This window comes from Myotis davidii, unplaced genomic scaffold (assembly GCF_000327345.1).
Source record: "Myotis davidii unplaced genomic scaffold, ASM32734v1 scaffold102, whole genome shotgun sequence".
NCBI classification, from domain to species: domain Eukaryota; kingdom Metazoa; phylum Chordata; class Mammalia; order Chiroptera; family Vespertilionidae; genus Myotis; species Myotis davidii.
Genome location: NW_006293778.1, coordinates 555,091 through 577,590, shown reverse-complemented (window position 1 = coordinate 577,590; position 22,500 = coordinate 555,091). Strand labels below are relative to the sequence as shown.

The 22,500-nt window shown below is 43.1% G+C and overlaps 1 protein-coding gene across 2 annotated transcripts in view; it reads right to left on the bottom strand.

Annotated features, from left to right (window-relative positions):
- Nucleotides 1–12,373: 12,373 nt before the first annotated feature.
- The window catches only part of MCCC1 (methylcrotonoyl-CoA carboxylase 1), a 38,738-nt gene continuing 28,611 nt past the window's right edge, over nt 12,374–22,500 (bottom strand). For both annotated transcript variants that reach the window (XM_015566308.1, XM_015566310.1), the window contains exons 12-16: nt 20,746–20,795; nt 16,714–16,851; nt 15,429–15,536; nt 13,460–13,531; nt 12,374–12,728 (exon numbers count right to left, since the gene is read on the bottom strand). In XM_015566308.1, coding sequence (XP_015421794.1) covers nt 12,630–12,728; nt 13,460–13,531; nt 15,429–15,536; nt 16,714–16,851; nt 20,746–20,795 — 467 coding nt within the window. In that variant the 3' untranslated portion in view covers nt 12,374–12,629. The remainder of the gene's footprint in view (nt 12,729–13,459; nt 13,532–15,428; nt 15,537–16,713; nt 16,852–20,745; nt 20,796–22,500) is intronic.

Sequence of the window (22,500 nt, the reverse complement as noted above, 5' to 3'; positions counted from 1 at the left end):
TCTGGAGACCAAATGGGCTGAGGCCCCAAATGGCGCCAGCACCCACGGATGAGGAGTCGAAGGTTTTGAAGGGCTCCTGGCGGGCTTTTTCGGTGGGGAACTCCCTGGGCGGTCCGGATCCGGGAAGGTCCGAAGGGGAAGGATAATGGTGAAATGTGGTCTAAGCGAAAGGGAATGTCGGCTGTGAAGTGGCCTAAAGGCCAGTTGCTAGGGGAGGAGATATCGGTTCAATTACTTGATTAGACCTACCTTAAACATTTTCCCACATTCAGTTAAGACCTCTCTGTACCTTCATAACTAATTCATCGTGTCACATTCTTTTTCTTAAATAGGGTTCCCCCAAATTGTATTAGCTTCAGGGCCCCCAAAATCTAGACCTGCCCCTGGGCCCACTGTCATGACGATGAGGCATTCTTTGCTTCCAGATGGATTACACAATGTGAAACTGTCCGTGTCCCAGTTTAAAATGTTCCCGTATTTCCATGAGCTCTAACCCTTGGCTGCTCGGGGAGCTGCTTGGAGAGAATGGACTGGCTTTTCACAGCAGCACGGTGTATGGTTTGGGGTTTGTTTCACATAAATGAACCGCGAGAGCCGCTGCTTGGCTTTCTCTTCTTTATGAGACAGCAGTCACCTCCCGGACTGGTGCCTCGAAGGCAGAGTCGCTAACAGAAGGCTAGCTTGTTAGCCACAGAATATTTACAAGTTTGAATAGTCTGCCACCATTTAAGAGTCAAAAGATTTCACGCAAAACATTGGCTTTCTGACTTCCCCTGAGCATGTGGGAGATGTGACCACTCTGGCCCACATTCCCCCAAGGCGCTGACTGGGTGGAGCTGAGGAGCAGCTGCTTGCTGAGGCCACGCCTCCTCCCTGAGCCAAGGTTCCCTCACTGACGGGTGTTATCTGAGTGTTTGGTCCCTTTAGGCATTCAGGAACCCGCTCTAACCTAGTATCTTGTGTTAGAACAAAATGGTCTCTTCAGTGATTTTGAAAAATTAAATTTAAAGACAGCAAGGAACAAGTTCCCCCAAATACCACCAGGTGCCTTTCTTGCCAATAGTTCCTGAGCTCTTCACAAAGGTGCATGTAAGGAACCTCCCCAAATCGAGTTAGATGATCTAAGTGTACACATGAATGAAATTAGAAATGTACAAAAGTTCATCTCAAGGGAAATAACTTCCCACTTAGAAGCACTAAGAAGCACTAAGTCTAACTCTGTGGTTCCTGAATTTTTGTGTGAATCAAAATCTCACCTGGAGACCTACAAACAGATGGCTGGGCCCATCCCCAGAGTTTTTCCTGGCTCAGTGGGTGGAGAGTGGGGCCGAGAGTGTGCCTTTGTAAGAGGTTTCCCAGCTGCTGCCCATACTGCGGGCCCTGGAGCACTCCTTGAGAATCCCTGAGTCATGCCACTCAAAATATGGTCCCCGGGAGCTGCCAGGAATGGAGACTCGCGGGCCCTGTTTAGACCAGTGGAATCAGGATCTGCAGGTGGTTTGTAGGAATGTTACATGTTGAGGTGCACCAGACCAACTTGTCCATTCCAAAACCTTCCTGGTTAAAGAAAAAAAAAAGCACAAAAAACAAACCCTTGGCCATTTGCTAAATATACAGAATACCAGGCCCTTCCCTTAGAAATTCTTATTTAGAAATCTATTTTTCCAATCATTCCAGGTGATTCTTATCATCAGGAAAGTTTAGGCTAAGGATCATATTAATAAATCTGAAGAAAGAATCTATACAATATGAAAGCCTAAACGATCTGAACGTCCAGAATGACCAGAATGACTGGTCGCTATGACGCGTACTGACCACCAGGGGCCAGACTCTCAATGCAGGACCTGCCCCCTGGTGGTCAGTGTGCTCCCACAGCCACTTCCCCAGGCTGGCCGACCTCCCACAGTCCTTCCTTCTGGCTGGCAGGGCCCAATCACCTGATCGGGGCTGGGCCCTGGGCTGGGACAGGGAACCAGGGGTGGGTGGCGACAGGTGCAGCCCCTTTCCCAGGGGGGCCTAGGGCCAGCTCCCTCCTTGGGGCTGGCAGCCAACTTCCTATGCCCTGTCCCTCCCCCCAGCAAGCAGGCTCTGATTGGCCCACTGCCCACCTGCCGTGGTGGCGTTGCAGCAGTGAAGGAAGGAGGAGGGAGGGAGGGGGGGAACCATGCAGTGGCGGGCACCGAGGATGGTGGGGCACCGATGATGGTGGCGTCGGCATCCAGTGTCCATTCCTTCCACACCTGGCCTAGGGACCCCACCCATGCACGAATTTCGTGCACCAGGCCTCTAGTATGTAAATAAAATGAGATGACCAAATCCTATATAATAAAAGGCTAATATGCAAATTGACAGAACAATGAAATGACCAGTTGCTATGACACACACTGACTACAAGAGGGCAGACACTCAATACAGGAGCTGCCCCCTGGTAGTCAGCCAAAAGCTGAGCTCACAACTGGCAGGTGCAGCGATGGCAGGAGCCTCTCCTGCCTCCATGGCAGTGCTAACAATGTCCTACTGATGCCTTAGGCCCACTTCCATAGTCAGAAATCCCCCAAGGGCTCCCAAACTGCCAGAGCGCGCAGGCCTGTCCGAGGGACCCTCCCCACCCCTGCCCCCGAATGCATGAGTTTCATGCACTAGGCCTCTAGTGAAACATAAAAAAAATGGGAAATCCCAGGGGAGAAAATTGGTAGCATGTCTTCAACCATGTGGAGCTCTGCAGCTGCTGTTATGCATTCCTTCTGTAGAGAGAGACACATCAAATCGTCAGATCCTCTAACAAGCACCAAGATCTTTTTATCTGGGTCCCTTCTCCTCAAGAAAACTTGTCATTACAATTTGGCTTCCATGTGCTTTTAAAGCCAGGAGAAACACACCAGTCAAATCAATACTCTAAGTATTCTGATGTGAGTGACAAGTACATTTCTCACTGGGAATCAAGAAATCAAGGTGTGGACATATTTTTCTGTAGGTTCTATTAGTGCCTCCAAGAGATCAAAACACCTTTGTTTGAATAACAAAATTAAATTGCTAGGCATGTGTTTATCTTGTTTTATTTGAGGAAAGGACAAATAAAGTAGATTTCACTATGTTGTTTTTAACTTTTTAAATATACATTCATTTAAGCAAGTCGGATTTTTTGGAAAGGAAAATTACATTAGCAAATAATAGAAGTGTGCAAAATGTACAAGAAATGAAACATCTAAAAAATAGTGGACGATGAGGAAACTATCTTTAAATTACTAAGTTCCTCAGTTTTGCCCTGTCTGGTGTGGCTCAGTTGGTTGGGTGTCATCCCATGCACTGAGGGGCCCTTTCCCTTCCCAGTGGGGTGTGCTCAGGAGGCAGCTAGTCAATGTTGCTCTCTCTCTCCTTCTCCCTTCATCTCTCTTTAAAATCAATTTAAAAACATATTTAAAAACTCATTGTTTTTATTAGTGAAACATCAGCTTAAGTCACATTTTCCTCCTTCACCTGTCTCCACAATTTTCCAGGAGGGTGAAATTTTGCCCTTTGCTTTAAAGAACTAAACCATCACTGAGTCCACCTACTATACATTTTTTTTTCCAGACATCAGGTATGTCCGACATCCTTTTGCAAATTCCAAATCTCTGAGAGTTGCACGCATTGCCTGTCCATCCACCACTCAAACCCGCCATTTTCATCTGAGAGATTAGCAGACTCCCTGTCAATGTGGAGCATGGTATTTCTATTAAGGTTTCAAGTGAATAATCTTATTCTAGAAAAGAAGCAATCAGAGGACCAGTCTGTCTGGAGGATGTTTGTCCGGAGGAGTGCCCCACCCATGAAAGGTGGTGTCTGTGTGGGGGGGTGACTCAGCACAGGAGTCCCTCAGCTCCCTCCCCAGAGCCACAAAGGCCAGTCTCTCCGCACTCAACTCCACTCCGCTCCACCCTCCCTCCACCAAACCCAGGGGGCGTGGCTGAGAGTGAGACGTTGTGATTGGCCCTTAAGAGGGTGTCTGTGTCCCTGGCAGACTCCTGTCTGTGCTGGAGTACTGAATCCCCACTGGTTTCACAGCCAGATGTTATGTGGGTGCCTCTTCCTGTCTCGGGTGCTCTGGGCTAGGAAGCCTGGTTTGAGGTTGAGACCCCACCCTTCCCAGGGGACCTTGCAGCTGACTCTCCCTCCAGAATCTCAGCCGCCACCGGTGGGAGCAGGGCCAGCCCTTTTCATGTCTTCCTTTGTCCTTCCTACCGGTCTCGGTGTGGCTTTTTCTGTGAATCCTTGGTTACAAGACTTCTCTTCAGCTAGTCTTCCGTTGGCTATTCAGGCTGACTACTGTATATTTAGTTTGTAATTCTAGTTTTGTCCTGGGAGGAGGAGAAGTGTAACCTACCTTTAATGTATACATTTTTATTTGGAACCATGGGAATGTACTATCTATTCAAAAAATAAATTAATACTTCTTTGGGAAGAGACTAACAATATTTACATGACCAAGGAACTAAAGACCTATGGCTTATCTTCCTATAATAGATCTTCAATAATTATTTGATGCCTTGTATTAATGTGAAATGACTCCGGGTGAAAGTGTGTGATGGGCCAGGCCTATGAGAGCAGAAGGGAAGGTCTGGGGCCAGGGCTGCCTGTCATGGAGGAGGCAGTCTGCTTACACTGGCACATCCAAAATGGGCGCTCCAAGTGGGGCCGGGTGGGCACTAGGGGAACAAACTTGGGCGGAATGCCAGTCTGAATTACAGTGAACATGAAGCCTGCTTTCAGTAACAGAAGAAACCACATGCTCTTATGATAGAGGTGGTAATGATAAAGGAATAGGAATAATTGAGAGAAGTCCCCAAGTTATCTTTTTGTTGTGTTTTTTTTTTTTTGTTTGGTTTTTTTTTTTTGGTGAATTTGGAGTGAGAATTATAATTATTTCTAATTTAATCAGAAGGGTGGTATGTATGAAGAATGATGCTAGCCACCCAGGAAGGAGGGAGGTACAGCAGGGCTGTGGCTTGGAGGTCTAAGGAGAGGTACTCACTGTACTACAACTCACTGTGAGAGACTGAGCCAGTTAGAGGCACCAAGGCATCCTGATTCCTGGGATCCAGAAGGTGGGAGACAAGTGTTGGGGTGACAGGGTAATCACTAGTATCAGGGATGTGATGCACCCCCTGCTCCAGAAGGAATGGTGTCCCAGGGTTACTCACGGGGGGGGGCGGGGGCAGTGTGACTGAGAGCTGTGGGCCGGGCCCCTGGGATGCCCTAAACACAGTCTGGTGGGGAAGTGCCACGAATGCCCTTGGAGAGCAGTGAGTCATCAATAGGAAGAAACCAGTGACCCAAGGTTCCCTGCTCTGGGCAGGGAGCAAGCTTTTGGGCACATCCAGCTCCTCCTCTCTCACCATTTCCCTCTTTCTGGGTCTCTTGAAGTTTGTTGTGAATATCTAGGCGTGCTTTTTGAGATCCTCTGATGAAAGGTGTAACAGAAGGGCAAAGTATTACTATTAACACTGTAAATATTTTAATGACAAGAGCAGAGGTGCCACAGGCAGGCAGAACAGAGATGCATATTTCAACTTCTAATATTCCTAAAAGAACGGGTGAAAAATAGCAAGAGTGAGAAGAGCTGATTGTGGAGGAAAAAAGATGGTGAGTTCAACTAAGGAAGATACCTCCTGTTCTGGTCCCAGCAGAAGTGGTGATGACCACTCACCCACACTGAGGCTGAAGCCAGACCCCAGGGTCTTTCTTCCTATGCACACGTGTGACAACTGATGGGGCAGATGGAGTGAGTCCAGGCCCAGCCTTCATGCGAGAGGTGAGCTGCTTCGGGGGGTGCTGCTGTCCCGTTAGCGCACAGGCCAGCCTGGGAGCAGTGTCCCAGAGGGAGGGGAAGATGGGGCTTCCCCTGACAATACCACTTGGGAGACATGGAGCAGGCTAGCGCTGTGGAGGGAGCAGAGAGGGGACAGGGTGATGCATGTCCAGACAGAGTGTTTCACCCCTGCCGGACCTGGGCATTTTGCTGGCAAGAGAAACCAGCTGGCTAAATTTAGAGCAGTTTCACAATTGCTCTCGAGCAATAACTGGAGTTAGAAATTAATAATAACTACCAGTTGAATATAAATGATGTTCCAGGCACAGCACTAAAGGCAACCTCTACATTTTCTCATTTATTCTCCAAAACAACCCTATGAGGCCGTGCTGCCGGCCCATTTTACATGGAAAGTGTCTTGCCCAAGACACGACTATAAATAGCATGGTTAGGGTCTGAATGCAAACATTTTAACTTCAAAGTTGCTTGATGACAATGCTATGCAGTGCCTTCCCCCCCCCCCCCAATGATTAAAAAGCAACCACCAGGGCTCTTAAATTTTGTTATTTTCTTGCTTATTCCAGGCCTGAACACACTGCATCGAGAATGCTATTGTCAAAGATAAGGTAGCAAATTGCTTTCTTCCAACTATATGACTCTGGTTTTGACCCATGCCTGCAAATGCATCTTATCCAAAAGAAGAGCTACTCTTCCCCCCACCCCCAACTGATTTTTAGAGAGAGTAGAAAAGAGCAGGAAAGACAGAGAGAAATATCAATGTGAGAGAAACACATTGATTGGTTGCCTCCTGCACACACCAGGACTAGGGCCTGGGGGTGCCCTTGACCGGAATCGAACCCAGGACCCTTCTAGCCACAGCTGATGCTCTATCCACTGAGCCAAACTGACTAGGCCGCAGTGGTCGGCAAACTCATTAGTCAACAGAGCCAAATATCAACAGTACAACGATTGAAATGTCTTTTGAGAGCCAAATTTTTTAAACTTAAACTATATAGGTAGCTACATTGTTATTAATTTAATTAGGGTACTCCTAAGGCTTAGGAAGAGCCACACTCAAGGGGCCAAAGAGCCGCATGTGGCTCGCGAGCCACAGTTTGCCGACTACTGGGCGAGGGCAGAAGAAGAGCTACTTTTAAGTCTAGAAGATGTGTACCGAGGTCTATCTTCCCGACCGGACCGCAGCCCAGGCTTCCATATTTGGTGCCTCTTTTGGATTCACCGTCTTCAGTCTCTGTCTACTTTCCAATCTGTACTCCAGACTGTGGGCTGAAATAACTTTGAAAAACTTGCCCAAGAATCTCCAGGACTCCCAATTGCCTCCAGAATAAATCCTTCCCCGGCTGGGCAGCCACTCCCCAGCCCCTCTCGGCCACACCCTGGTGGTCCAGGCCTTGCTGACTCCATCGGGCCAATGGCTGTCCTGCAAAGCCCAGGCCCAGTATTGCTGCTGCTCCATCAGCTTCCTGACCCAAAGTGGAATTTCTTATTCCACTCGCCTGGTCCACCATGGCACCTAGAGCACAGGTGTATTATATTACTATCAATACGAACTTTTTTCTGTACAGCTGGATTGTCTCCATTTATTAGGGTGGGGGCAAAACCTACTTCTTACCATCTTTGTTTCCAGAGGCTGTAGAACACAGCAAATGCTCTATCTTTGGAAGAAACAGAGGAAGTCACGTACCAGGGAATTGCTTACACAGCACACAATTGGCGATGAAAGGATTCAGCCGGTAGGTGGGTAACTGGCCTAACTGGCTTCAAATTCCTTCTCACACATTATCACCCGTGAGCAACACAGCCACTTAACGAAATAGAGAACTCTACCCTGTTCCACGGACGAATATGAAAGAGTGAAAAAGCAACCCCAAATTTCTACCAGAGGACCTCTGCTTTTCCCTCCTGTAAATACAGTTTCGTTTGGACAAGGGAAAAGATTCTGTTGCTGAGACTATAGTTTAAAATGCACTGGTTTGGATGGCCTAGTCCTTACCTATTATCCCGCCTATGTATCTGTAAGAACTTCTTCCTAACTAGTTTCCCAGCTGATAATTTTTTCTTCCTCCATCCAACTTGCATATTGCATATTTGAACTAAAAAGTTTACATGGAACATGTTAATTACAAAACAGAATTGTATAATAAGCCAAACAAACCAACCACCCATTCCTACAACTAAAACACTCCTGGAAGCTTACATCTCCTTGCATCTACCTCACCAGTCTGAACGCTGTACCTGATACCTGGAGCTAATCACCATCTTTCACTTGGAACTTTTCATTCTATAATCATGCATTGCTTGACAATGGAGACACATGCTGAGAAATGTGTCATTGATGATGTTGTTGTGCGAACATCATAGAGTGCACTTACATCGACCTAGATGGTATTGCCTACTTCACACCTGGGCTGTATGGTCTAGGGGCCTAGACCAGTGATGGCGAACCTTTTGAGCTCGGCGTGTCAGCATTTTGAAAAACCCTAACTTAACTCTGGTGCCATGTCACATATAGAAATTTTTTGATATTTGCAATCATAGTAAAACAAAGACTTATATTTTTGATATTTATTTCATATGACACACCATTTAACAAAGAAAAATCAACCAAAAAAATGAGTTCACGTGTCACCTCTGACACACGTGTCATTGGTTCGCCATCACAGACTCTAGGCTATAAACCCATGCATCATGTTACTCTACAAAACAACATGAGATTAAATCAAGCTCAAGAGAAAATGTTTCAATCAAGAGACTCCATGAAGAAAAGATGTATGAGGCTGCTGCTGGTGTGACATGGCAGACTTTTACAGCAAACTTTTTATAAGTAGAAAGAATACATTCTAAAATAAGAATATAGTAAATACATCAACCAGGAACAGTTGTTTATTAGTATTATGAACTCTATGTGCTGTATGTAATTGCATGTGCTATACTGTTATGGGACTGGCAGTGCAGGTGTGTTTACAGCAGCATCACCACAAACACATGAGTAATGTGTTGACACTATGACAGCTGGGAGACAGCTCCACTTACGGGACCACCATGTGTATGCAGTCTGCTGACTGCAATGTCGCTCTGCTGCCTGTGACTATATATGCACGTGTATATGTGTACACATATACACATATGTTTATATATGTATTATATACTCTGTGCTGGAATATATTATTAATATTTAACTTGGATACATTTAGAAAAAGTAATTTTACAGAAAGTGTGGCTAAGTGTAGAAAGCCTCACTGTGCTGAATACTTTTTTCATGCTTTCATTAGGAAAAAGAAACCTTTCTATTTTATTTTTGTCCAGATCAGCGGTTCTCAACCTGTGGGTCGAGACCCCTTTGGGGGTCGAACAACCCTTTCACAGGGGTCGCCTAAGACCATCGTAAAACACATATATAATTACATATTGTTTTTGTGATTAATCACTATGTTTTAGTTATGTTCAATTTATAACAATGAAAATACATCCTGCATATCAGATATTTACATTACGATTCATAACAGTTGAAGCATTAGTTATGAAGTAGCAATGAAAATAATTTTATGTTTGGGAGTCACCACAACATGAGGAACTGTATTAAAGGGGACGCGGCATTAGGAAGGTTGAGAACCACTGGTCTAGATCCTGTTTGTTGCTATTACTAATAGATATACAGCCCTCTGCATTTTCACATTCCCACTGAAGTATTGTTTGTTGAATGAGTTATTGCTGCATATGAGAGTATATTATATGTTATGGAGAAGACAAAGAAATATAAAAGATGGCCTCTGCTTTAAGATGCCTATGATCTAATTGGGAAAATAAGACATAATTATGTCAAAATTTACATGGGAAACATCAGGTTCAAAATTAATCTGTCCCCTGGCTGCCAAGGAAGCAATTCCATTGTCAAGAAAGTGATGAGAAAGGTACCAAATACTAAAATTGGAAATGCTGAGTTCTCAGATAAATCTGATTACACAGCTTGGTTAGAATGTTCATTTTTCCAATGAGGCAACGTGAAAGTCGATACCCTGAGATGTGAGTGGGGTGAAGATGGATGCCATCTGACTGGTGCAGAAAACAGGCATTTCAGGAGCCGGGTACGGAGTTCTGTGAGCAGCTATGATCAGGTAGCGTTTATATAGGAAGGAGAACCCAGGGGGCAGTAGTGGGGGGTGGGGGGTGGAAGTCAGGGATTCTCTGTTGAAAATGAGCAAGCTGTGTTCTACATTGAGGAGCCGACCTGTCCAACTGGAGTGGGAGGTGCTGGGCTGGGGGGGCACGCTAAGGGAAAGGTGTGAAATTTAGGTTGGGGCTTGACTGAAACTGGCAAGGAAGGGCAGGTTTGGATTTCATCCTGCAAGCAGTGGTTGCATTGAATTTTTTGTCAGCAGGGAAGTTTATCTGGCTACTAGAGCCCCTTTAAGAAGCTGACATCATTTCACAAGGTTGAGTGTGTGCTACCCTATGATCTAACATCCACTTTTATAAATGCACATATGCACTAGTGCACTAAGAATGTGCATTGCTGCTCTGACCAGTTTGGCTCAGTGGATAGAGCGTTGGGCTGTGGACTGAGAGGTCCCGGGTTCGATTCCGGTCAAGGGCATATACTGTATGTTGGTTGCAGCCTTGATCCCCAGTAGGGGGCGTGTAGGAGGCAGCTGATCAATGTTTCTCTCTCATCGATGTTTCTAATACTCTATCCCTCTCCCTTCCTCTCTGTAAAAAAATCAATAAAAGTATATTTTAAAAAAAAAAGAATGTGCATTGCTACATTTCCCACACTAGCAAAGCACTGGAAACAATCTGAGTTGTTCAGCAGAAGGGGTAAGCGCTGTGGTATGGCATCCAGTGCAATACTATGTAGCAAAATAAACCGGCTAAGAGCATCAACAGGGGTGAATCTTGGAATCACAGTACTGAGTGAAATAACATGTTCCAGGAGATACAGTATGGCACTACTTTCACAGACTTCCAAAATCAGCAAAATCAACTGTATGTATAAATATATGTAGACTTAAATTTTGACTTACTTATTCTACTTTTTTTTGTTTGTTTAATCCTCACCTAAGAATATTTTTCCCATTGATTTTTAGAGACAGTGGAGGGAAGAGGAGAGACAGAGAGAGAAACATTGATGTGAGAGAGACACAGCGATTGCTTGCCTTCTGTGTGCACCCCAACCGGGGCCAAGGAATTGAGCCTGCAACCCAGGTATGTGCCCTTGACTGGAATTGAACATGGGACCTTTCAGTTCATGGGCTAATGCTCTATCCACTGAGCCGAACTGGCTAGGGCAATTTCTTCTACTTTTTAAAGAATATATAGTAAACTTTATTCTTAGAAAAGTAGTTGACTGCTGCACAATGATGTTTTTGTCAAGGACTGATTACATCTATGACAGTGGTCCCACAAGGAATGGAGCTGAAATTTTCCTATCGCCTGGTGACATAGCCATCGTAGCCTCATAGCGCAAAGGCTGCAAAAATCAACAGGGCTGAGGTTGCCATGGCAAACAGCTTTTAGCTGGGTGTGGATGCGGGTGACACTGGGGCGCTTCTAGAGGTGTGCCTGAGGAATTAGCTAATGAGGAGTGCATAGCTGAAGAAGAGGCCAGAGAAAAAGAACTGGCAGAAGGAAAAAGAAGGCCCAACCCCCAAGGAAATTCTTAGTGAAAGCTGTTAGCAGAAGCTTTTGCAGATTGCATCAAGCTCCTTAAAAAGTTTGAAAACACGGACCCCAACACTGAAAGGTTTTCATTAATAGGAATGTTCATGATGCCTTACGTACCTGTAAGCAAATCTCTGATTAAAAAAAAAGAAAGAGAAGAAAAAAGAAACAAATGAAGTCAATGACCCTGGACATATTTCTGAGGAGCGACCCCCCTCAGGAGAGCCTCGGGCAGTCTTTCTGGAGGTGCTCCAGAAGGCACTGCTATCGTAGGTGACAGCCCCCGGAGTGTCACAGCCCCGAGGACACTGCAGGGGGACCAGGGGCGGACGTGGAAGACACATCTTGATGATCCTGACCCTGAGTAGGTCTTGCTAACGTGTGTTTTTGTCTTAGTTTTTAACAAAAAGTTTAAAAAGTAAAAAAAAATAAACTTAAATAGAAAAAAGCTTATAGAATAAGGATATATAGAAACAATATTTTCGTACAGCTGTATAATGTGCTTGTGTTTACCACTGTGTTACAGTTGCCTACAGTATTCAGTGCAGTATCTGCTGTTAAGTGGTGCGAGATTGTATATATATTTGTACAACCTTAGAAGGTGCAATAAAGGCAGAAGCAGTCTAGACAGAAACTTTCCAATCAAAAAAACAAGAGCTAACACCCATGCCTGTAAACTCCCCAATAAACTCCCTAATAAGGTGAAAACAAAACCTTGGTTGAGTTTAGCTCTAGCCATCTGGCCCTGAAATGTGTTACTGTCATTTTTATCATGATTGTAGCTGGGAAATAACCCACTGAGTTAAATGACCTTTTCTCTTCCACTCATTCTCTTCTGATAAAGTTGCACCCCGTCTTCCTAAAAGAGACCACATGGTATAAAATTTGAGGCAGAAGCAAGCCATATTAGCTTCCAATAAAAAAGTGTAATTCAATTTTATTAGTATGAAACATTTTAAGATAATTTATTATTTGTGATCCAAGTGTGTGATTCTCAAATACGAAAGGGCTTTAACATAATCATAGAATCATTTAATAAAACCCCGAGAAAAGCAGGAAGGCACTTGCTCTTTTTGGTGTAGAGATACTGAACTTAAGATCATGTTTCGCCGGCCATCTCTTCGATAGGAGTGTATTCTGCTTCCCTTCCGTCGGATTCCTCTCACTCAAACTCGACAAGAGGAGCGTGTCTGTTGGCCTGAGCGCCTTCTTTGTAGAGCACTCTCTTGATCGTGCCATCTTTCGGAGCCTTTATGGTGTGCTGCAGGGACAAAGACACGGCCGGTTGTGACACTAATGAGGACCGAGCACGCAGCAAAGTCAGAGTGAAAAACGAAGCCAACCGCTTTGATCTTTCGTTGTCTATCAATGTTTCCCAACCTTGTTCATGTCACAGAACAGAGAAAATAGCATGTTCACGGTGTGCCAGGGGGCTGACACACCTGCAGCCCACTCAAGGGCACCGACCAGGAAGCTCCCCACCTTCACAGTAGAACTGCACCCGGAAAGCTTTTAAAAAGCTTTGGGCCCCTTTCTGGGAGATCCCAGTTCAACGGGTGCAGGGAGGTCGTTTTGAAAAGCTCCCACGTGTGGCTTACAAAGTGTGGCCAGGTCTGAGAACCACTGGCCTTTAATTTCCAACCACGTGAGAACCTAAAGAGCTAATTGAACGTGACTGAGGTTTTCACCTTGACACTGAGCGCTGGCACCCTAGGTTTGGCCCTGGAAAATACCCATAGCTAATACTCAGTTGGGTTACTGCCTGAATCTAAGATATTAATAATTTCATAATCATACAACAGGTGCGATTTCACAAAATTAAAATGAGAAGAATGTTGTTGTTTTTTTTTCCCCTGCAGTTAATGCTTTATCAGCCCATGGCTCTTAATAGGTAAAATGGCCTTAACTTACTAAATAAGGGAAAAGAACAACTAGGTCTGCTAACCGCCCACAGTTTACCTGGCAACTGACCTCACGATTGCACGTGCTTACCTCCATCTTCATGGCGATCATGACCATTAGAGAATCTCCAGCTTTGACCTTGTCTCCAGCTTTTACGAACACCTAGAGGTCCAGAGGGACAAGTTAATCCTTGGAAACACAGAGGTCCTCTGTGGTCCACAAATGAACACAGTGGACGCATGAGAATGTGGTTGTCCTGTCTGCCAAAGACAAAGGCACCGTCGGAAACCTACAGGGCAGCCGGGCATTGCTAGCACTGTTGTCAGCAGGAGGCCCTACTTGGTTCCCCATTCCCACCCCCAAGCATCTAGTTTTCCTTGAAGCAGAGTAATATGTCTCATATATCTTGAGACCCTTTTGTTTTTTCCATGGGTGTACAGACAAGACACACCACCCATGTACATAAACAGCAGTGTGGTGATTGTGGAGGGAGGCAGGTTGGGTGGAGGTGGAAGAGGGCATAGAAGAGATAAATGGTGATGTAATAAATAAGTAAATACATACATACATACACACATACATACATACATACATACATACCACCAACTGGGGAGAACTACTGTACTTGAATGTCTTCTCCATAGTCAGAGTAGGAGGCCTTGCCTCTGTTTGTCTAGTTTTTAGGTTGTCTAGGACATAGTGTTTCAGGTCCTCTGGCCCCGTGCAGTAAATGTATAGATTATCTTCAGGCGAAAGAATTACTAGTATACTTATTGGCAACCCCAGAAAAATCTCTCTATTTTCCTTTTTACATGTATAAATGAACTCATGTAGCCCGTATGGTCTCACTGTTTGTTTTTGTTAACCGAGTTATCAAGGATGTTTGGAAGCACAGTAAACAGGCTCTACAGTCAAGGTGTAGAACCAAAACTATGAAAAATGAGAAAGAGCCTTGAAAGCCCCACCCCCCCCTCCCCCGTCTGCAATGCTGGGTGAGGCCTTAGTGTCAGAGGAAATCAATGGTCTGGGTTTAGGGCCCAGTGCATCTTTACATGTAAGACCCTGTTCTGCACCCTGTGCAGCAATGCCCATGTCCTGGGAGGCCAGTGGGGACTGAGAGTGAATGAGTTAAAGACAGACTGGAGTCTCCAGCTCACACTGCCTCTCAGGCAAACATTTCCAGGGGAATGTTTGGTGAAATCACTCAAACTACTTAAATAGTTTTTTCTTCTTTTTTTGGAGTGGTACCAAGAAGACACAGTTGAATTTTTAAGACTTAAATGAATTTGAGGGGATGCTACTACATTCAAGTTTTTTAAAGGAGACTTCTGACCTATTACCACTTGAGGGTACATCAGTATGGATCTCAGCTCTGGATACATACTGCACTCAACACCAAACCACGCTGTTCTCCACCAATACCAGTCTTCCACATTTTAACACTCATGCAGTTAGTACATTAGAGAAAATGTCACTATTCATGATAAATTGTTGTTAAATTTAACAGTACAAAACAGTCCTCTTGCCCTGGCCGGTGTGGCTCAGTTGGTTGAGCATCAAGGTCACCACTTAGATTCGTAGGCAGGTCACATGCCTGATTTGTGGGCTTGATCCCCAGTAGGGGACATGCAGGAAGCAGCTGATTGATGTATCTTTCTCTAGTTGATGTTTCTCTCTCTCCCTCTCCTTTCCTCTCTCTCTCTTAAAAAAAAAAAGTCAATGAAAGCATGTTTAAAAAAGACAGCCCTTTTGAATAATGCTTGGTGAATACTCTTATTTTAATCATAAAAAGACAATTTAAATTATTTGTACTTTTATGGAAATTCCCATTTTCACAATTTTTGTTAACAGTGTTTATTGTTCATTAGGTAAATTGGTATTTTCACTGAAGACTGTAATATAGAACTTGAATCTATCATAGAGTCCCTTGATTTCTTGAAATGATTGCTTTCCAATGAGTGACATTTAGAGAGGAGAAAAAGAACATATATGGCATAGTTCAGCAAAGACGTCTATTGGGCCTTATTGGGCATTATTCTGCACACGTTCGCATGGTTACCTTCTCAATGGTTCCAGTCATGGGTGCTATGGCACCTCCCTGAGTTCCTTCTGAGCTCACTGAGGACAAGTATTTGGGGACTGGAATGTCAAACTGAACAGTTCCTTCCTATAAACAGGAAACAAACCAGAAATGAAATCAATATCTTGTTCCTGTAATTTTACTAATATACCTGACGTGATTATTTTCAAGGTGTCTGTTAAATGTTAGTTATCTTTAACACCAGGGTTCTAATCCAGTTTTGTGACCTTGAGAAAATTACTAAACTCCTTGGGTTTGGTTCCCATTATGCAGGAGTAATGGTATACAAGCCTCAGAAGGGATGCGAGGGATTAAGATATATCACTGTTGGTAAAAGACAGCCACTGTCTGGAAGCTATTTTTAGTAACATCTCCGCCATCAAGTGCTTAGCCTGAGGGGGAACTGTTCTTAATAATTACATAATCGTCACAATAACCTTATGAGGTAGGTATTGTTATTATTCCTGTTTATAGATGAGGGAACTGAAGCCCAAGGTCACACAGTTGCTCAGTGGTTTGAATTTGAATGAAAGCAGCTTCATATTCCAGAATGTCAGATCTTCGCCACTCACCATCCTGCCCCTTCCATCATATGGTCACAGCACACTGACTACGGGAAGGAATGCCTGGCAAAGTGAGATCATCCTCGACTCCATAGACTTTACTTCATCACTAAAGGCACCTCCTCACTAAGGACTGTGATCTGTGAGATGGTTCCCACATGTGAGAAGACTCTGAAGAGACCACAGTAGAGTTGATAACCCATGCGGAACCCTAAGGTCCCTTGATAAACTCCTAGCCAAATCCATGCAAAGCCTGCCTCAATCATCTGCCAAGAGAACACCCCTCACCCCACTCCCTTCCTACTGACCACCTTGCCCACAGGGAACATCTGGTCCAGCTCCTCTCCCAATGGCCACCTCCTCCCAAATCCCCAGGGTTTCAACTATCAGGAGGATGGCGGTTGGGGAAAGGGTTAAGGTATCAAATCCCTGAGAGAACAGGCCCACTGAGCAGGGAGATATTCTGACAAGAAGGGTGTAAGGACATGTTTCAGAATTAAAGGAAGAAAATGAGTATGTGTCTATCAATGAGAATCTGTGTGAACAAAAGGACAAGAGAAGGCCGGAATATGGCAAAGAAACAGAGCGGAGAGGTAAATAAAGAAGAGATCGAAGGAAGTGGGTCTTTCTAATCCCCTTGTCTCTGGTCAAGCAATTTTCTCCCAAACACCAACAGCGTTATTACAAATAAGAGACCTTACCACAGAAAATAGGTAGATTGTGTTTTCCAGGATAATTAACTTAGTTTTACTAGAAACTCCATTTATAGAACATTTCAAGTAAGTACAGTCTCCCTCACTATGGAGATCACCAAGGACTTGGAAAGTTTTATCTCCAATCTGAGAAAAGAAGAAACAGAGAAGATCCTTAAAGTAAATGAACAATATTACATAATTAATACAATCAGAATTCGTTTCAAAAGGTAACAGGTAAAAATTTTTTTTTTTTAAAAGTCATGTAGAAACTTTCCCCTTAAGATTCATAAACAAAATGCTCTAGGTAGAAATGTAGTAAGATAATGAAAGGAAAGCATAGTTACATGACATATTCATAGCACTCAATGCCATAGATAAAGGTTCATGCAAGAATAGCAATACATGTGAAATAGAAGTATAAATCAAACAAAATTATTAAAGTTTTGTTGGATATATATATGTATGTGTATATATATATATGTATGTGTATATATATATATATATATATATATCATGTTCTGAGTTTCCAAAGTCAAGTTTAGTTTTACTGTGCCGAAGTCAGTAGTGAAAAAACCCAGAACCACATAATTAGATGGTATTTCTTTTATCTCACCAGCATGTAGATCCTATTTATGGGTTTCAGTTATGATTTAAGAAGATAAGTTAGCTGGATACTGACCACAATTTTCTCTAAGAGAGAGAGTTCCAAAGAACAGATTTTACACTTAATCTTTCAAGGCAGCTGGCAAAAGGACATGAAACCATTCTGTTTTAAAGAATGTTTTCTCTCATATATACTCAAACAAAATTCCCCTTACATACAGAAAATCCATTTAAATCTCTCTCTTTATTTTTCATCTCAATTCCCCTGATGTTAGTGTCAAAATCCCGCAGCTACTCTTTTCAAATATATTATGTAGGCTAAGGTGAAATAGGTTATACTGCAGTATTTATACACTGCTTTCATCTATCCTAAATTAAATATGCGTTGTAACCCACTCAAACGGCCATTTGAAACTTGGCAAAATTCTCAGGACATAAAGGTTAGATTGGGAACGGTTTTGTTTAAAGATTTACAATAGCACATTGTAAATTTGTGAATGTAGTTCCATGAGCAGATTAGAACAAATGTGCCAATTTACCATTTGTCAAGGGACAAAAAGGGGTCCCCAAACCAGTATTATATAAAATTTATTATATAATATTTAAAATACTTAGAAAATTCTCAATTTTGGGATATTGAATGGCACAGAGACTCCCCAGATACCTTAGGAAACTGAAGTTATTTTAAAAAGGGAACGAAGAGTCGCAGGGGTGTAAAGTGCAGCACAGGGAATACAGTCAATAATATAGTGCAGTGGGGCCCTGACTTATGAGTGTCCCGACGAACGAGTTTTTCGAGATGTGAGCCGTCTCTCGGACGATTTTTTGCTTTGAGTTGGGAGCTAAAATTCGGGTTACGAGCCAGCTTCAGATACCCCACCGCTAGTTGGCACAGTGAACGTCACAGTGAACGCCACAACATCAGCCCAGCATCACGTGTCTCACTCGTTCACTTTAAGATTTGACATACGAGTAATTTGAGTTACGAGCTCCATCACGGAACGAATTAAACTCGTAAGTCTAAGGCCCCACTGTATTATAATAATGCTGTATGGTGCCAGATGGGCACTAGGCTTAACAGGGTGGTCACTTTGTAAGTTATCTAAAAGTCTAATCACTTTGTTAATATACCTAAAACTCATATGATACTGTATGTCAAATGTAATTGAAAAATTTAAAAGGAAAAGAAATGTACCAATATGAATTACAACTCTTATAATTAAGGGAGGTGGAGGTAGACTTCCCATAATTTTTCTGACAGATAGAAAGAAAACCACTGTGTCTCTCCAACTTTTGGGCAGTCTAAAGGTTATCATTAATAAACCCATTTTGCAGGATTTGAAACCTCTTATTAAAACTAGAGCCCGGTGCACGAATTTGTGCACCAGTGGGGTCCCTCGGCCTGGCCTGCAGGATCAGGCCAAAACTGGCTCTCCAACATCCCCTGAGAGGTCCAGGATTGTGAGAAGATGAAGGCCAGACCAAGGGACCCCACCAGTGCACGGGGCTGGGAAGGGATGTGGGAGGTTGGTCAGCCAGGGAGGGACTGTGGGAGGGCTCCAAGGTGTGTCTGGCCCATCTCACTCAGTCCCAATCAGCAGGATCCCAACAGCAAGTTAACCTACCGGTCAGAGCTTATGCCCCCTGGTGGTCAGTGCACGTCATAATGAGCGAATGAGTGACCTTAGCATTTCATTAGAATATCACACTTTGATTGGTGGAATGGCCAACAGGACAACCGGACACTTAGCATATTAGGCTTTTATTATATAGGATGATTTATTCAATTCTCTAAATTTGTACCTTACTATAGGAATTTGCTTGAGTTCTCACATTGTTGTTTAACTCCTTCAGCATTTCATTTTGCCAGTGTAATGGACTTCTTTTACTTGAGGGCTAGTATAAAAATTTTGACTTAAGATTCTCAAAGGATGACCTGTGGATCACTTGGGGTTCTTTCAGGGGGTCCATGAAATCAAACTATTTCATAATAATACTAGTGTAATTTGCCTTTTTAACCCACATTCTCTCATTAGTATACAGTGGAATTTTTAGAGATGCAAAGCATGCGATAATGTTATCACTCTGTGGCAATGGAATGTGTGCTTGTGTAATCTTAGGTTCTAAACTTGTCTCAATTTATCCTACAACTCAACAATAAAAGAAAACAATCTGATTTTTAAAAAATGGGCAAAGGACTCGAACAGACATTTCTCCAAAAAAGATAGACAAATGGCCAATTAGCACATGAAAAGATGCTCGACATCATCAGCCATCAGATAAATGCAAATCAAAACCATAATGAAATACTACCTTACACCCATTAGGATGGCTTTATAAAAAGAAGAAAAAAAAGTTGACAAGAACGTGGAGAAACTGGAACCCTTGTGCACTGTTGGTGGGAACGTTAAATGGTGCAGCCGCTATGGAAAACAGTATGGTTGTTTCTAAAAAAATAAAAAGATAGAACTACCATATTTATGATCCAGCATTTCTACTTCTGGGTATATGCCCAAGAAAATTGAAAACAGTCTCAAAGAGATATCTGTATCCTTATGTTCATAGTAGCCTTATTCACAATAGCCTAAAGGTGGAAGCCACCCAAGTACCCATCAATAGATGAATGAATAAAAAAAATGTGGTATACAGTCAATAAAATATTCGTCAGACTTAACAAGGAAGGAAATTTAGACACATGACACAACATGGGAGACCCTTCAAGACAGTATGATAAGTGAAGTAAGCCAGTCACAGAAGGACAAATGCTGAGTGGTTTCGTTATATGAGTCACCCAGCAGCCAAATTCATAGACACACAAAGCGGCATGGCGGTTGCCAGGGGCTGGGGGGAGGAGGAGCTTGGTGCGCTTGTTTAATGGGTATAGCGTCTGAGTTTTGCACGAGGAGAATGGTTCTATGGATGGATGGTGGTGATGGCTATACAACAATGTGAATGCAATGCCACTGAACTGTACACTTAAAATGGCTAAAATGGTAAATTTTGTTACTTATATTTAAAAATATAAATCAAAATAATTAAAAATGTTCTCAGTTTAATTTTCCATACAGTAAAAATTAATAGATGTAACTAATACAAACAAAGCTCTTTAGGGAACTTCAGTGATTTTTAAGAATGTACAGGGGTCCTGAGATCAAAAAGTTTGAGAACTGCTGCTTTAGATATAAATATGTCCACACACCTCAGTGTCTGATTCAAAGCTATTATATTTTGCCAACTTTTGAATCACAGCCAAACTGAGTACACAGTCAGAAAATGTATAGGGGGTAGTTTCCTCAAATTGGTCTGAAATAAAAGTACATGACATTCCCTTAGTATAGACATAACAGTCAGTGGCTTAAGAGAAACCGGAGAGCATAAAAAGACCATTCATAGTATGAGAGAGATCAGATGTAGAACAAAACCAGTAAGGCTTACCTGCATGCTATATGACCCATCCCGGTTGTATGTTACAGCGATGGCTACATCTTCAGAGGATAAAAATTAAACAAAATTAGAAGACCTTCATTTATTCAGTAACCGAGAGTCCAAGAATCTGACTTTCAACATAAAGATAACTAGCTGTTAGGGATAGCAACATCTGTTAACTCCCTGGCAATAAAGATTAAAAAACAACAACAACAAAAACACAACTTAGGCAGGTTTCAAAAAAGGTGAGTTTCAAACTTTTCCTTTTTAGAAATGGAGTTTTAGCTTTTTAAGACTGTAGGCTATTTCATTTTATTTTTTATTTATTTTTTTTGTAGGCTATTTTAGATATTTTTTTTCCTCTATAAGAAAGGCTGCATTGTTATAGTAAAAACTGTAATTAATTGGGAAAAAGAAATTCTGGTTTAAGATCCAAATCTGCCATCTGTGTGGCATGATCACCTCTGTGATCTTGACTAAGACACTGAAAATCTCTGGGTCTTGGTTTTCTAATCCATTTGACCCATTAAATGGATGAGATGTAACAATGATGACATCAGTGTGAAAGTATAAACTGTAACAGACTATACAAATATGATATACAATATATTCATTATTATGTGACTATAGAATTGGTTAAAGACTATCCAGGGAGATGGAAATAGAAACTTTTGTGGGTTAGAGAATGAAGACCAAGTCATTCCATCTAGTCCTGACACTTCAACCATCATGTTGATGCCGCCAGCTCCTATCTGTTCCCAGTCTTTCTGCAGAACTCTAAGTCATGTCCAGCTAACTGTCCCATCCGTACTTTAAAACGAACACAGTGTGTCCAACAAATCCTCTCCCGCCTCCGCCTGCGTTCCCTCCTGCCCTGTGAGCGCTATGACTGGCAATGTTATTCCCCCTGTCATCGAGGTTTAAAGCCTGTCATTCTTACCTTCTCCTTTGCTTTCTACTTCCAACCGCCACCACAGCACTGCCAATATCTTCCCTTGGGATGCCTGGACCACCTATTTCTTCCGCCCGCCCCTGATTTCGACAGTGGCCTCAGGCCTGGCTGACCTGAGGAGGTCCTGCCAGGACTTCCTGCTCCCTGTCCCAAGCCTCCCAGCTGAGTCCTAGCATGTCCCCACCACAGTAAAACCACTTGGCTTCGTACTGAGAGCAACAAACGCTGTCATATTTCCCGCCATTCTTCCACACCGCCCTGTGTCCGACCGAATGGGAAAATGGGCCAATTAACATTCTCCAGGTGCCTCTATCCTTCCCCTCTCTGTGCCCTTTGCTCAGGCCCCTCCTGCTGACCCCCACCCCTCCTCCACATTGCGCTCGCTGGGGAAGAGCCTGTCTGGGGGGATGAACCATTTAGCCGTCTACATATAAACACCATCTGGATTCTCCCCTCAGCAGGGTATGACAGAGTGGTTTTTCTCTTTATCAATTGTTTTAAAAAACTGCAAAAATAAAAATGTTCCCGAGGCCTAAAAGTCCTCCCGATTGCCCAGCTGTCAGTCCTATTAAACGTTGGAATGTGTGAATGCTTTCGGGCCTTTCAGGATACACATGCAGGTTTGTATTTTTCTTTTATAAAAATAGGACATTGCTATACATGTTGTTCTGCAACCAACTTTATTGTAGTTAACATGTGACATACAGACCTACTTTGTTCTTTTAACAGGAGCAAGGGAACAGTTTAAGATAATAATGATGATGATGATGACAGCTGATGTTTGCTACATGCCATTCAATGAGCTAAGTGCT